The following is a 15,207-nucleotide window of genomic DNA, read 5'->3' on the forward strand; positions in this document are numbered from 1 at the left end:
TTTACAGAACCCAAAGGATAGGAGATGAGAAGATACAGAGATGAGATGAGCCTGTTAGACACAACAAAGAAAGTAAAATAAAGAAATACAAAGATGAATGATACAGCTTTATACATACAGATTACACATTTTATCACGGGTACAAGGAAATGTGGAGAAAGAAAGAATAAATATCAGATGAAAATGTTCATAAATACAAGTTATATTTTAGTCACGTAAAAACCTGTGGAAAATACAACCTGATTAAAATTCATACATCTGAGAAGACTCTAAAACAAGAAATAGAGCATTAGCTAATTTAAGCTAGAATTAACCGTCTTTGAGTTTGCCTTCTCTTCAAGAAAAGCTGAAGCAATTCACCTGATCCAGATCCAACGCTTCAGAAAACTTGTGTGTATATCACTGGCATTGTTTGCAACTTACTCCAAAAATGGAAATACATGGGCATGTACTTAGGAGTGCCTCCCTACCCTTTTCATGTGGCTCCAGGCAATGCCCACCTTTCTCCAGGTGATAGTATTGACATGGGAGTTTCACATGCTGTAAACTTGCTCTGAGTTATGGCATAAATCCTTGAACTGATCTTTAGGAGAGATAGCGAAACTGAAGAAGGTAACTAACACCAGCACGTAACTGGGAATTTTGACTTTCCAGGATATTAAAGGATGCTATCCTAAAATAGGACAAGCATTGTCTAATACCTCTGCTTGTGCTCATAGTGCCACAAAATGATGAAGTCCAAACCAGCCCATCACACTAATCAAAATAACTGGAAAAAGGCTTAAAAAAGAACATGTCAAAATGAACAGTTTCAGCAGCAGCTCATGCTGTTAACTCCAAAGATCCCAAATTGGATATGCCATTGCTTTCTTCAAGCTCTTCAGTATACCAATAAACCTCTCCTTGGAATTTCAGAATTTCTCAGAATCAGACATGATGTGTGGTGTAATGCAATTTTTACACTAATAATGTGCCTGCTCTGATGTCAAGGGAGAAGAAGCTGTTATAAATGGCATAAGTATGAACAGAAATCAGGCAGAAGATCATGTAATTGTGGGTAAATAACACTTCAGCAAGGTGCATGAAAATACAAGTAACTTAGCCTGCCATACTCCTCTACCAAGTTCCTTCCTCTTGGACTTTAATCAGTGTACGGTGTCTGTTAGATTTCATCTTATACACACACACACATATATTAGAAACATATACACCCCCTAGACTAAAAGTGAAATAGACAGTCAAAACTTCTTTTCCTAACTGCATTTTCATAGAATCAGTTATTTTTTCATGCCACATATGCTTAAACTCTGAATTTCAGAATCCTTTTTATAAAAGGGGAGAGGTTTATGAAATTATTTTAGCATTCCTCTAACAATAGAGAGGTGTCATATACTTACAGTTGTCTTTGGCTTTTTAGACCATGTCATAGGAATTTACGAACACAGGTCTGATGTACCAGTGTCAAACTTACTCATATCAACAAAAATAGGTTAAATTGCTTTATAAAACAAACTTTTTAAAGATGATTTACTAATGAAAAATATTCATATTTTTACCTGTCTTTTACAATATTTATGCTAAAATTACTTGCCACCCTCTATTTTGGGTATTTGGTGTCAAATTAGCCCATAAAAAATCATTTTTCCTGCTCTTATGACAAATTTGACTGTTGTTTTTTATTGGAACATCAAAAGCAGGCTTTTAATTCTCACAGTTTTGATGCCTAATGAAAAGTGAAAGTTAAACACAGCATGGCAGCATTAAAAATGCACGGTAAACCCATAGCACCCTGACATCTTAGCCCTGCAGAGGATGTGAAGAAAAGCCATTGTAAACAAAAGATAATACTACTAAATACAAAGCAAATCAATTAGATGGTCTGACAGACTCTTAAACAAAGAAAACTGGAGGGAGAACATATGTACAACTATCTTCCAGCAAAGATATCACAATGGCCTGTCAATGGTGCTGCCATATATTGAATTAATTTATGTATTCATTTTCAGACTTTGCTCCTGAACACCTGAAAATTGACACACTCATAAGGTACTATTGTCAAGAACTTGGACAAAGAAGGGGGTTTGAAGCCTCAGCTGTACCACATAACCCATGTATCAGGAACTTAAGGCTCTGAACCACCTATTTTATGATCAACAGATTGCTAAGGATTGTTTTCAGTTCAGCTGCCTAACACTAACCCCAAATTTAACCAAAGTGAGAACTTCCTTTTGTGCAGAAAGCGTCCAAGTTCCCCCGTCTCATTTCAGCAGGAACAAACAAGCAGCCCTTCTAAAGCTCCTGGCACATGCTCTTTATGAAAACTCCTGTCTCTGATAAGGGTGAACTGGATTGTAAGTTCATCAGTAGTACCTGAGATGATCTGTTTCTCTCCCCGCAGTCTTCTAGGAATTAAGCTTATCATCCAGAAAGTAAAAGCAACAGTATTTTGATTGCTTCTTTTCATTAAAAGGAGAGAAAAATACTGAGAGCAATATAAGAAACATTTTACCTTCATACATTCTACACAATGTTTGTGGACAAATGGGAATAAGCAGATTAAAATGCTGCCTTGAATGCATTTTACCAGTTTGTTCTCAGGAAACAAGATGTGTCTTACAGAACACTCTTGGACAACAATACCCCTTAATTTTTCTTTCTTTTACACATATTTAGCTTTTGCTTTTACATGATTCAAAGTTATATTCTAACAACTCATTTTTATATTACTACAAATAGATTGTACAGACACTCCACAGCAATCTAAAAAGAAACACATAGCTCTAGAGTGAGTGTAACACTGTAGCCGAACTCCAGCATTTGGGTCGTGAGGCACTGGCAGAGAAAATGATCAGAAATGACCACTGCTACCCCTGGTCAAGCTTCTAAGAACAGCATAGTTCCTGAAAGCTGAGCATTTCAGTGGAGATTCCAGCATAATTTACACACCATGTACTATGGCACTTACACAGGGTAAGAAAATAACTCCGAGTATGCCAGAAGAGGTACAGTTAGTGTACCTGAAACTAGGCAGCTCTCCAGAATTCTCTTTTCCCACTTTTTAAACCCTGGAGTACTCGGGCAATAGTTGCCACTCAGACCCATGAGCTGCTTATTTGCTCTTACCTTGAAAAGGGAAAAAATTCTAGTTCCTTCCAAAACAAAAAACTTAGACTAGATTTTCCTTTTCTAAAGCTAATACTAATTTCAATGCAATTCAGGCAATAAAATAAGATTCAGACTTTTTAACGTACCAGGGCAAAGGATGGTAAGAGAGAAACTTATAATAAACAAATCCTCCTTGTTTTATCACAGGGCCATCATCGATTTTGAGGAGGTCAATGCAGAACACTGCCAAACGTGAATTAGCACTTAAAGGACGCAAGTGGAACAGCAATGCTTCAAATTGATTAAAAAACCTCTCTGTCCAAAAGGTTCATGCTTGGAACTTTTCACTGTAATTTAGACAAAAATCTGATATACTTTCACATAAGCATCCCTAGAATTATTGACTCACTAGAGGTTATTCTATTTTTCTATATACATATATAATTTCTATTATGTCTATTGGTGCATTTAAATTAACACAGTAAAAGAGACTAAGAGTTTTTTTTAACAGATGTCAGAGTACTCTCAGACATTTCTACACAAGCACATAAACTGTGCATTCAGCATTTTTTCATCTTGAAAAATAGAGAGAGACAAATGAAAAACTGTAAGAATATGTCTCCTGACTTAGAGAACCACTTAACCACTGAGTATATAAAATTAGTGTGTTTAATGTGGACTTAGATGCTGTCCTGATGAGAATTTATTTGGGGGGGGCGCTAGGGGGAGCAGTGGAATTTAGGAAGAGCTGGGAAGTTTGCCAGAATAAACTTGGGCAAAAGCAAGATGTTTCTGGAGTGAATTACTGCATCAGTTCCACTAACCGACACAGAAAGTTACCAAAATTGAGCTCATGATAATGTCACAGCTTGCCCCGAGGGTTTTTTTTAAGACAACTACTGCCTATTTGTAATATAAGATCTAGTGCAAAAACTTAATGGAATGCAAGCTGCCATCTTACATCCCGTGGAAATTGAGGAACAGGATCATTATATCATTAACTTTCTTCAGTTTCTCCTGAATATTTGTTTAAAGTCATCAGCAAGAGCTGTATAAATCAACAAGAAAGTTGCCTTAAAAAGGATGGACAATCATCCTACTTACTTTTACTCTTGTGCATCCATATGCATAATCACACACATCTTAGTAAATGCTATTTTTTCCTTACTCTCAAAATGATATTTTGACATAATTAATGTTTCTATTTAATATCCTCATCAGATGAAATTATATGTTGCCTTTTAGGTCTGAGAATCTTCTCCAGGGAAGCAACTAGATTTAGATCTCTTAAAACTACATACGGCAATGATTGAAACAAAAGCTTCTTCCTTGCAATCAAGTTAACCTTTATATCAACAACCCCATCTTTCCAGATCAGCCACATGAATACTCTTTGCCCTTCTGTCCTATGCCTCAGAGCACACAGATTCCTCTTGCAATCCTGACCTTCCCTGTGCTATGGCTGTTTCCTCATTCCCCACTTCCCAAGGTGATAGGGGAGCTCAGTAGGGCTCTGAAACAGAGTAACAGCAGGAGGGACTGAGATTTCAGTACAGTTAAGGTGATTTCTGGAATAAGAGTTAAGTGAAAAATATTTGCAAAATTTGGCTGCAAATTTCATAACACAGACCTTTGTTTATGCAAATAAGGAAGGGGCAGTAAGAAATGATCTTTCATTATGATGACTTGAAACAATAATACAGCTTGTAAAGTCTTCTGTAAAAGCAAGGAAAGGAAAAAAAATTATGCTAATATTTTACTCTAGAACTATTCTGCAAACATTTCTCATTTGCATTACCCTGATTTTCCCAAAAGGGATTTTCTGAAAGAACAAGGTACAGCTCTTGTGACATCTTTCCAACAGCGTTTGCCTCATTTTTCCACCCCTCAAACTCACCTATAAAATCTGAAGCAGCAGTTGAACTCTAGCTAATGCATACAGTGTTGTAGACTTAGAAACTATTTCAACAAACCACTACATTTTAAACAAATAGGTCCTGGATAGACAACAGAAGTCAAAAATAGTCCTTCCTCTTGCACTCCTGGCACTGATGGAGCCTGTCCACAGTTCAGAGCAATCCTGTGCAAACATGCTCAAGCTCAGTCTGAGGGATTACACAGAGCACCTGAAGTGCTCCCAAGCTGAGCTGCACTGGAAATAACATGCCATGCCAGTTACCCAGGATGGCATGGCACACTAGCACAGCTTCCAATACCTCAGCGAGCTCCCTTGAATCGCTCTGCCCAGCCCTGAATTGTGCAAGATACTCTAATTTCAAATTTAAGCAAGTATATTTCTGAATGCATAAGATGAGCCACGCTCATGCAAAAAGGTACAGGGTATCTTTTCAGAGCAGAATCACGCTGTTAAGCTGTGGGTACAAAGCACTTGCAATACCGAACAGGCAGATGTTATTGAAGGCTCAAAATGCAAAATAAAGCATTACCATTTTTATCCATGGAATGGGGCTCAGACTGCTTCTTTCCAATATCAGCAAAGGATCTTACAATTGGGATCCTGTTGCTCAGCTTCTTCTGGTTCTGATGGTGATGCTGTTTGAGTAATGCCTCATGCACTCTGTGACGAACATCCTCACTGAGCTGCCCAGAACCCACTTGCTGGTCCAGAATCATATCTGAAAATATACACATAAACTTAATAAAAGATGGGAAAAAGGAAACATTTTATCTTTTAAACTGCAGTAAAAATTATTAGCACCCTACAGGATTACAAATTAAAAGCATCAGTCCATTAATAAAACAGAACTAAATGGGAAGTTTTATCTAGAAGTGTTTCACTCTCGGGGGGAGCAAGACTGGGGGGGTAGGGGGGAGGGAACAGGGAGAAAAGGATGCTATTAATATAAAAAAATCCTTTTAAAATTATGCAGTTCAAAAATTAAGGTCACCAACGACTTTGAAGTCAGTCCTTAAGCACTCCCATACATAACATATTTAAATCCAGGGTGTATAAGACGTCTTTTTTTTCCAAATAGCCCTTATTCTATTTCCTACAAAGGAAATGGCATGCTGTGAGGAAACAACTCTTTTATTTCCTTTGTACTTACCACAGGAAATCACAGTCTAACCCTTTCTTTCTTTCTTGTAATTATAATTACAATACTTTCGGTGCAATACAGGGAAAGCTCAGGTAAGACAACACAGAAAAATTTGCTGCATTATTTGTCGATGCCTAATACAATCTATTTCTACTGCCAGATGTACTGTTCCAAGAAGAGGATAATTTCAAGGAGGCGTGAGTGAAATTGATCCCCCTGCTAAGAAATTACAATCTTCTTTGCAGTCGACTAGCAGAAAATGGTCTTATGTACTCATATTCAACACTACTTGTATACACAGGCACTCCTCTAGAAGGTGGCACAGCCCAGTGTGGTGCTTTTACACCAAAGCACACGGAATGGGCAAAAAACAGGAGGAGCTGGAAGCCACCATGCTGCTGGAAAGTAGAGTTGCCATTACTGACATTTCGTGGGGTGAATTCCATGATTGGAGTGTGGCTATCGATGGCTACAGGCTGTTCATAAGAGACAGGAAAGGAAGGAGAGGCCGAGGGGTTGCTCTTGATATCCAGACAAGGATTAAGCATGAGGAGCTGTCTCTGAAGAACAGCCAAGAGCAGGTAGAAAGCCTGTGGGTAAAAATCAGAGACAGAGGCAACAAAGGGAACTTCATAGTTGTGGTCTACACTACAGGTCAGCCAATCCAGGGGAGCTTGTGGATGAAGCCATCCTACTCCAGCTACAGGATGCATCACGCACGCAAGCTCCACGCTGAGAGAACTCGGATTGTTAAGCCTGGAAAAGAGAAGGCTTTGGGGTGACCTAATTGCAGCCTTCCAGTACCTAAAGGGAACTTAGAGGAAAGATGGGGCAAGACTATTTACAAGGGCACGTAGTGACAGGACAAAGGGTAATGGATTTAAATTAAGAGCAGTTCTAGATTATTATGAAAAAAATCTTTACTCTGAGGGTGGTGAGGCACTGGAACAGATTGCCCAGGGAAACTGTGGATGCCACATCCCTGGAGGTGTTCCAGACCAGGTTGGATGGGGCTCTGAGCAACCTGGTCTACTTAAAGGTGTCCCTGCCTACAAAAGGGGGGTTGGAACTAGATGATCTTTAAGGCCCCCTTCCAACCCACACCACTCTATGATTCCATGATTCTATGACATTATGTGTTTCAAATGGGAAAGAACTGCTGAGAATTTTGTGGGATTTTTTTTTAAATTATTATTTGGGGAAATACTGCTACCCACAGTAATGATGCTTAACAGAAAAATAAAGGGGAAAAAAATTGTGTATCAAATCAAATGTAACAGCATTTAAGTACACAGCTCCCTTGTATATCAATTGGAAGAAACTGTACTGCACAAAAATAGTGATATAATAAGAGGAGTCCAAAATTCCTTGTACCGAAAATCCAGACAGCTCATGATTCTGTGCTGTAGTCAGATTCATATCTGCCAGTAAACTCAGTGGAAAAGCAAGCAGAGCAGGAAAAATAAAAAGCAGATGCATTATCAGTAGAGACATAATTTGTCATGTCTTTGATAACAGCCAAGAGCAATAGAAGAGAGATAATAAAAGGCATTAAATAACTATGGTAGTTAAAAGCAGAGTTTAATTGCTAACAGTCACCTATGCACTGTGTATACACTTAAAATACACAAGTTTTTCTGAAGTTCTCAATATCCACATAACAAGCCAATGCCTCACACACCTGCTTGAGAGCTGAACAAGAAAAAACCTGCATGTTTCACTTGCGATGAAGAGGCTACCAACAAACCTACATCTCTACAGTGACATGCACACAGAAAGACCAGGATGGGGTCCAGGTAAATGCAGCTGCCAACTGCAGATGTGACTATGAGCAGTGTATCCAGAGCTTTGCAATGAAGAATCATGCAGAGGTTTTCAATGCTGTACTGGGTTCTCTCCAGCAACTACAGCCTGTGCAGTATCAACAATGGGGTTGGCCAAACAGCTCATACCAAGGAGTAATGTTGCCCCATATTGTGTCCAAACTAATAAACTCTGGCTTCAGGGTGCTTCACCTGAGCCTGAAGGGTACTCTTATCTCCAGGGTTAACTCAAACACAATCAGGTCAGTTAGCTTTGCACTCCCAGTCTAGACAGAGGGTTTTTTATCACTCTAGACCCTAATGAAGGAGAGAGACAGAGGCATAGCAGGAAGACAAATGACAGAAAGGCAAAGGAGAGGGTAACACAAGTTTGAAGAAAATCTTCAGCAGAATATTTTAAGGAGACAAGAATTTACAACACATGAAAAATGGAAAGCAGTCTCCAGTTGCAAGAAAAATATTTATTTTCCTCTTCTACTCTATTGCCTATTGAGACACACCTCTGCCCTAAGGAGATGACTATCTTCCCCTTAGACACCCTTAATACATGAATTTGCGTGTTACAATTCCCTAAACAGGCCAGTACTTTATGTAACATGACAGGAGATCTTCAAAAGAAAAAAATAAATAATAAATAATAAATTTATAAACCAGGGCATCTGTGATAAAGCTCAACTCAAATTATCCTCTTCTTTTCTTTTTAACTCCTGCTGAACAAAATACAAACTGTAGAAGGTACAAAACCAAATATTAACTCCTTTGAGTTGGTCTAAGACAGAAATAAAAAGGAAGAGCTAAAAAAAAAAAGGATTCCTCTATAACAGGTCAATTTAGGGCAGTGGTCATCCCCTTGCTTACAGATCAGTGGAACTCCACTTGTATGGTGTCATTCCTGGAATAACAGTATTTTCCACAATTAAATATAAAAATGTATTAGCTGCTGAGGATGATGTCAATATTTAAGATTCTCCATTTGAGGAGAGAAAACTACAGGAAAAAGAAAATCAAATCCCTATCCTCCTCCTTTCCCTAGATGTTCTGCTAGACTTGTTAACAGCCATAGAAGCCACACCGTTGGTGCCAGTGTGGTGACTAACAATTTTTATTTCCTGCCAGAAAGAAGAAAGTGGCTTACCTTGAGTTTTTTGTGGTTTTACAACTTCCCTTTTATTGTAGCATTGCTACCACATGTAAAAAAGGAAGATGCATTCCATTTTGGAAAGAGTGAAGATGTGCTTTCTTGCTGTGATATTTCCTTGCAGTTGTCATTCCTTCAACATAGACCCAGTTTCAGTAGTAGCTGCCGGAGCTTAAATACAGTCAAATTTCTGACAGACTGCTGTATTTTGACCCTTTTTTCAAGCCCTGCACAGATCTGAACAGGAGAGAGACTGTGTCCATCCACCCCTATCATTACGGGCTTCCTTTTCAGTTTCTTCCCAAGCTTCTCAAAATATTTTTTAAACACCCAAATCCCTGCAATATCAGTAACATCCTTGATTGCAAAGGTAGTCTTGAAAACAAGAGCATCATGGATAAAGTCCAAGGGTAAATGGCCAAAAGGAGCATCTTAAACATCTAGTTTTCAAAATAGACTGCAATTCCTTAACCCTGTGAGTAGAAGACCCTACATGCTCACATCAGTTGAAGCTGGACATATTTTCAAAGCCCTGGTCTTCACTTTTGTACCTAGAACAGGCGGCGATTTCTTTGCACTCCATACGACAAAAAGACACAAAGAATCTTTGTTTTAAAGATTTTTCCTCTTGAACGCCCTTTTAAATTCTGCACTGCCCCCTTTTAGCCAGAGACACAGCTTACCATTCCATTTTTCAAAGACACTTCACTGCCATATGAAGCTTTCAGAAGAATGTAACATGGAATATCCACCAGCACAGTGTTATCCATTCTATTAAATGTTCACACCACAACATCTCTGCTGACATCAAGTACACCAAAGTAGGATGTTTCTTCAGTAAGGAATCTTGGTTGATACTGGAACCATGAAATAATTTTTTCAAGCTGTTAAAGACAGATATTCTCCTTGACCTGGTCACTTAAAAGAATTCTAAGAAACTTGGGGTTTCATATAATTTCAAGAATGTTTTCTCCATTCAGACTCAGTTACAATACATCATCTATATAAAATTAATTTTGTGAGTAAATGTGAGCATAGTGAGTACTTTAACAAGCTATTACAGTAACTCAACTATAACTCATCACCACCTGAGAACAATTTACCCAGGCTGTGAATTACAGCACTGGGGTGCAGACAATTTATATCAGTTCAAATGCAGTGTGGCTCGCGTGTGGCCCAGCAAAGAAAATTCCATCTGTCCCACCTCTAGAGTCAGCAAGGATGCAAAAGCAGGCTGGATGCTTCCACTCACTCTGGAGGTGTCTGTTACACACTGCAGCTTTGTACAGAGACACGTGGCCAGACCCACGTGGAGCGCCCAGAGTTCCAGGCAAATAGACAACAAGGAGGCCCTCAAGGGTGGCCACAGCTTGTTCCCCACTGCACTGGGTTCACCGTGTGCTCATCACCTCACGTGCAATACTACACAGAATGTTCAGGTGAAACATAGAATAAATTTATAGAAAACATACTGTATGTGTACCAAAATACCTGTGAAGTCCAAAAAGAAATTGCTGGGCTCGTATTCTCCTGATGTAGGTTGGCACTGACACTTTACAGCAGAAACTGAATTCAGCATATACCAGCAAGGGTGCCAGTATTCACGCTTCAAAATTTTATAACTGTACAATTGCAGGACAAAATGAGAGATTAATGACAAAATATAAAACATACAGGCTTTTGTGTGCACCACGATGGCAGTGATAGCTGACTACAAAACCTAATTTAAAAGCCAAGGTTTTCTGGCTTGTGGACCTTGCCCTTAAAGACAAGGAAAAAAACCCCAAGCAACCCTAAATGCATTGCTTTATGGAAGACAATCAATTGAAACACTGTCCTTTGTCTAAACACATCTCTAAAGAGGAACCCGAATATATCCTTCCCTAGTGACTCAGGCAGGAGGAATAATACAAACCCAACAATTAGGATTCTTGAGCTGCACTTATGAGCAAGGCCCATTTACATCATTTACAATGGTGATTATAAATAAGCTATCTAAGCCAGCAGATTTAGCCACTCATCCAAGAGAACAGAGCATTCCAGTGCTCCAAGACACAGATTCTATTTCTAGCTTTACCTGAAATTATTTGGTTCAATTCCTCAGTTAAAATACTTGAGAAGGAAAGAATGAAAAATGTCTGCTTTTTAAAATAACAGTACATAATTTTACTGAGGAACAAGAGCAAGTATCTCACAAAACTGTAAATTGTAGAGACAAGGCCAAAATTCCCAGCTTGCAGTTCAGAACTGCAGGCACAGTGGATGCTTCATAAAAAAAAAAATTTGCAAACTGAGATTGACTTGTGCAATCTAAAAAGATTCCCACCTTTGTGGTTAACATGGGAAAACACAAAACAAGAAGAAAAAAAGACATGCTACGTAGAAGTTGGTACAAGATCTACAATTTAAGCACAGACAAAGGAACAAAACCTGATAGTTTCTCTGTAGAGGTTATCACCACATGCTAAGCTGCATGCTAAGCTGAAAATAAAGCAAACAAATGTAGAAACCTGGGTAAGTGAGCAGGTGAAAGCTGAGCAAAAGACAGGTGTAGGGTCAAACAGAGAAGCAGATTACTCACAGGCAACCCCACACTTTATTACAGTGTTTGTAATAAAAGTTAAATGTACCATAAAAGCACTGTCAGAAACGTAACACGTGAGTGTTGCAGATGAAACAAAAGGCTCCGGTGTAATAAAATCTCAATTTGAGCCAGATAAAATATGTCATTATTATGGAGTAATATAGCTTAAAGCAAAGGCAAAAAAAGACTTGTTCAGATTGAAAGCTTAACATGATATTAATGAAATCAATAAAATTGCACACTTGGGATGTAATGCCCTGAGTTGCTGAGCACAGAGTCCAGTGACCTCAATCACAAGATTAAGCTGTTACACAGATTGAAAATTCGATCATGACGAACATACAAAAGACTGCTAGGGAGAAAACAGTCAGATCTTGGGATTGGAAAGCAAGGGCAGATTTAAAATTTAATTTAAAAAAGAAATCATTATTACAATTAAACCATTAAAAATAAATGGGAATATTTCAAACATGTGCAAGTCACCAAAGCTCCACTGTGCAAGAGTGGCCACAGTTTATATTTGACAAGGTTTGACATTTGTTCACAGAACACTCTGCACAACTACAAGATTATGCAAGTTCTGTGGCTCATGCTGTAAAGAAAGTATTGCCATTAAAGACTGGACTGAATAGTTTTTGAACCAAACAACAGAAAATGGCATCATATGTTAAATAGAGGAACCTTTTGGGTTCATTCAGTGGTTACAATCAAAAAACCAGATGGTAATCTGAGAATCTACATGGTTTCAAAGGAACTAAATGAAAATATCAAAAGAGAACATTTTCATCTGCCAACTTGAACAACACAGTGAAGCTGCTCTCTAATGGTACAGCCAGATTCTGGCAAATACCTCCTCAAGAGACAAGTTCCAAAATAAATTGTTTTGATTACATAGATTTTTTAGACTTCCTTTTAGCATATGTTCTATACAGAAGTGATCGATAAAATATTACTACATAATGTTCAAAGGAATTCCTCATGCATGGAGTGCTAACTACAGATATAGGAGTCACTGCACAGACATAAGAAAAAATAACATCACGTATTACAAATAGTAATAACTCCCCTAAAATATGTGTAATAAAATTTGCATTTTTAAACAGGATAAAGTTCAGCAGAGGAATTGAGCTCTTTTCAAGAGAAGCAAAATCCATCTTACAAAAATTATGAACAATTTGAGAAAATTCAGGAACAAACATGCTGTTCTGATGCATGATGACAGTGTTGGAAATTCATCTCAGAAGTCTCTATTATAATAAGATTCTGTCTGTGAATTCAGCATCATAGGTATGAATAAGCTCTTCTTCAACAAGGAAAATTGTGTGCCTGTCCAAAGAAATATACAATCTCATAGATGAAGTAATTTTTTAGTATGACAGTTGGAATGAAAAAGACCTAATAGAGAATGGACATGCTGGAATAGAGGATGATTTAAAAATTCTCACAACATAAATAGTACCAAAATATTTTTATGCAGAACTGTCAGAGTTTCCAGGGATAAAATACAAAATGTTCTGGAAACCATGCAAACATTACAAAAGGTGGCTTTCATCTGTAGATTTTACCACAAGCCCATTAATGTTTTAAAATACAGACTTTAATAATAGAAATTCTCAAGGGCTAAGTGGTGAGAGTTTAGTGCCTTAGTGAATAAGTGTTTATAGATTAAAAGCCTTGACTAAAACAAATAGGAATTCTTAGTCTCAATTTAGCAATAAAGTTTAAGTATACCTCTTCCAAGGATACGAAGACCGGCACTGCATTAATAGAAATATAATTTGATATTGGAATATAGCCCAGATAGCAAGACATTACCAATAAATACACATCACACATTTCTCACTAACAAAGCATTAAGGCAAGTAAGAAGAAAATACACGTGCACAAATAATGTTTTTGTTCTCAAAAGATGATTCATTATAGCAATGCAGTAAAATTATCAAGAGATTGTATTAAAAAACCAAAACCCTAAATTATGAATCAGAAGCACAAGAATCAAATTTAATTCAGGAGCATCCCTTAAAACTGTAGGGCATAACCTGCTAAAGGTGGTATACACAGTAACATTGGAACAAAACCGAAAGTGATCACCAGGATTGCTGGACAAGCCTGGCATGAGGATGGCTAGCAAGCCAAATAATAAGAGCTGAATGTTGAAAAAAAATTGAAGCCAACAGGTGCCAGCAACTATTTCCTTAAATTCTAAAGTGTCAGGACTGTCAGATACAACTGGAATACATATCAGTGTCTGATGAAAACCACAATTGCATAGTATAGCACAAGATAAATGGGATTATAACTACTGACATAGCAACTGACTGGAACACAAAATAAAGGATTTCCTGAGAGGTACCAGTTCTGCCTAATCTTCAAGTCCAGCAGTCACTTCTATGTAAAAAGAACTGCCTGTCATATTATTCGGAATTATCACATTTCTAAGACACACGCCTTGGTGGTGTGCTTGCTACCACTATCAGTCTTTCCTTCTCGCACTGCTGCCTACTGGGTGCCACACTCTTTGTAACATTCTCTAATCACTGGAGACCAGGAATGAACACACATAGCATTAAAGTAACAAATTACAGAGTAACTTGATTGAAGAAAAGGAAAACAGCATTGCTACAGCACAAATAATATTAACAGAGAACAGCAACTGGAGTTGCAACTTTATTTCTTGAGAAAATAAAAAAAATAAGTCTCTTCAAAGAAACCTGACAGAACGTGAGTAATTTACAGAATGATTCACTTGCCTGAAGCACCTGCTGCAAAGCTTTTTTAAAAAGAATAGCTCATTGCTTATTGAATCTGCAGAGGAGGAAAAATATAATCTTCTCTCAAAGACAAAGCGCAATCCATGCAAACCTTATCATGTGTCAGGCCGCCTTATCAGAAAGGGATGCCTACCACTTCAAGCAAATAATGCAACAAATGAAATGCATCCAAATCTGCCACAACAACAGGCACTTTTTAAATTAAAATGGTACATGCCAATTAATGAAAGTCATCCTAAAGCCTCTTCTCAGAAGAAATAAGTTTTCCTAATCAACAAACCAAGATAAGCCGCAGCTAGGGCTGACTTAAAATAGTGTGAGGGTAACTCCCCAAATTATCTACTGAAGGACAACCTACATCTGTGATGAGTTGCAACATTAGTATTACAAATGCTCAAATCCTTGGCCACGTTAACCAAAACAAAATCACTACAACTAAGGATTAAGAGGTTACAAATATTATTTAATTGGGGCCTCACTATATTGGAAAATATACAGTATCTTCCAAAAACACCAAAAAAAAAGATGTTCACTGAAGTTGGGGGTTTTTTGCATTAATCTTTACTTTTTTTACCTACTTAAATGAAAATAAATCTGGAAAGGCTTTCTTAGCTGATTACGGACAAAGTTGAGTGATTTTTCGATTAAGAATGCAAAGCTCAAGATTGAAAATCCCAGTGTACTATTTAAGCAAAAAAGTAATATAAGAACATCAAGCAGCTGACTT

At 37.8% G+C, this 15,207-nt stretch overlaps 1 protein-coding gene across 11 annotated transcripts in view; it reads right to left on the reverse strand.

The window, feature by feature from the left end:
- Window positions 1–15,207, reverse strand: part of SLC4A10 (solute carrier family 4 member 10) — a 154,143-nt gene that overhangs the window by 50,778 nt on the left and 88,158 nt on the right. For all 11 annotated transcript variants that reach the window (XR_004241149.1, XR_004241147.1, XR_004241148.1 and 8 more), the window contains exon 6: window positions 5,553–5,741. Coding sequence is in view for 8 of the 11 variants with exons in the window: in XM_032114046.1 (XP_031969937.1) it covers window positions 5,553–5,741 (189 nt within the window). In the remaining 3 variants the exon portion in view is untranslated. The remainder of the gene's footprint in view (window positions 1–5,552; window positions 5,742–15,207) is intronic.

This window comes from Corvus moneduloides, chromosome 7 (assembly GCF_009650955.1).
Source record: "Corvus moneduloides isolate bCorMon1 chromosome 7, bCorMon1.pri, whole genome shotgun sequence".
In the NCBI taxonomy this organism is placed as follows: Eukaryota; Metazoa; Chordata; class Aves; order Passeriformes; family Corvidae; genus Corvus; species Corvus moneduloides.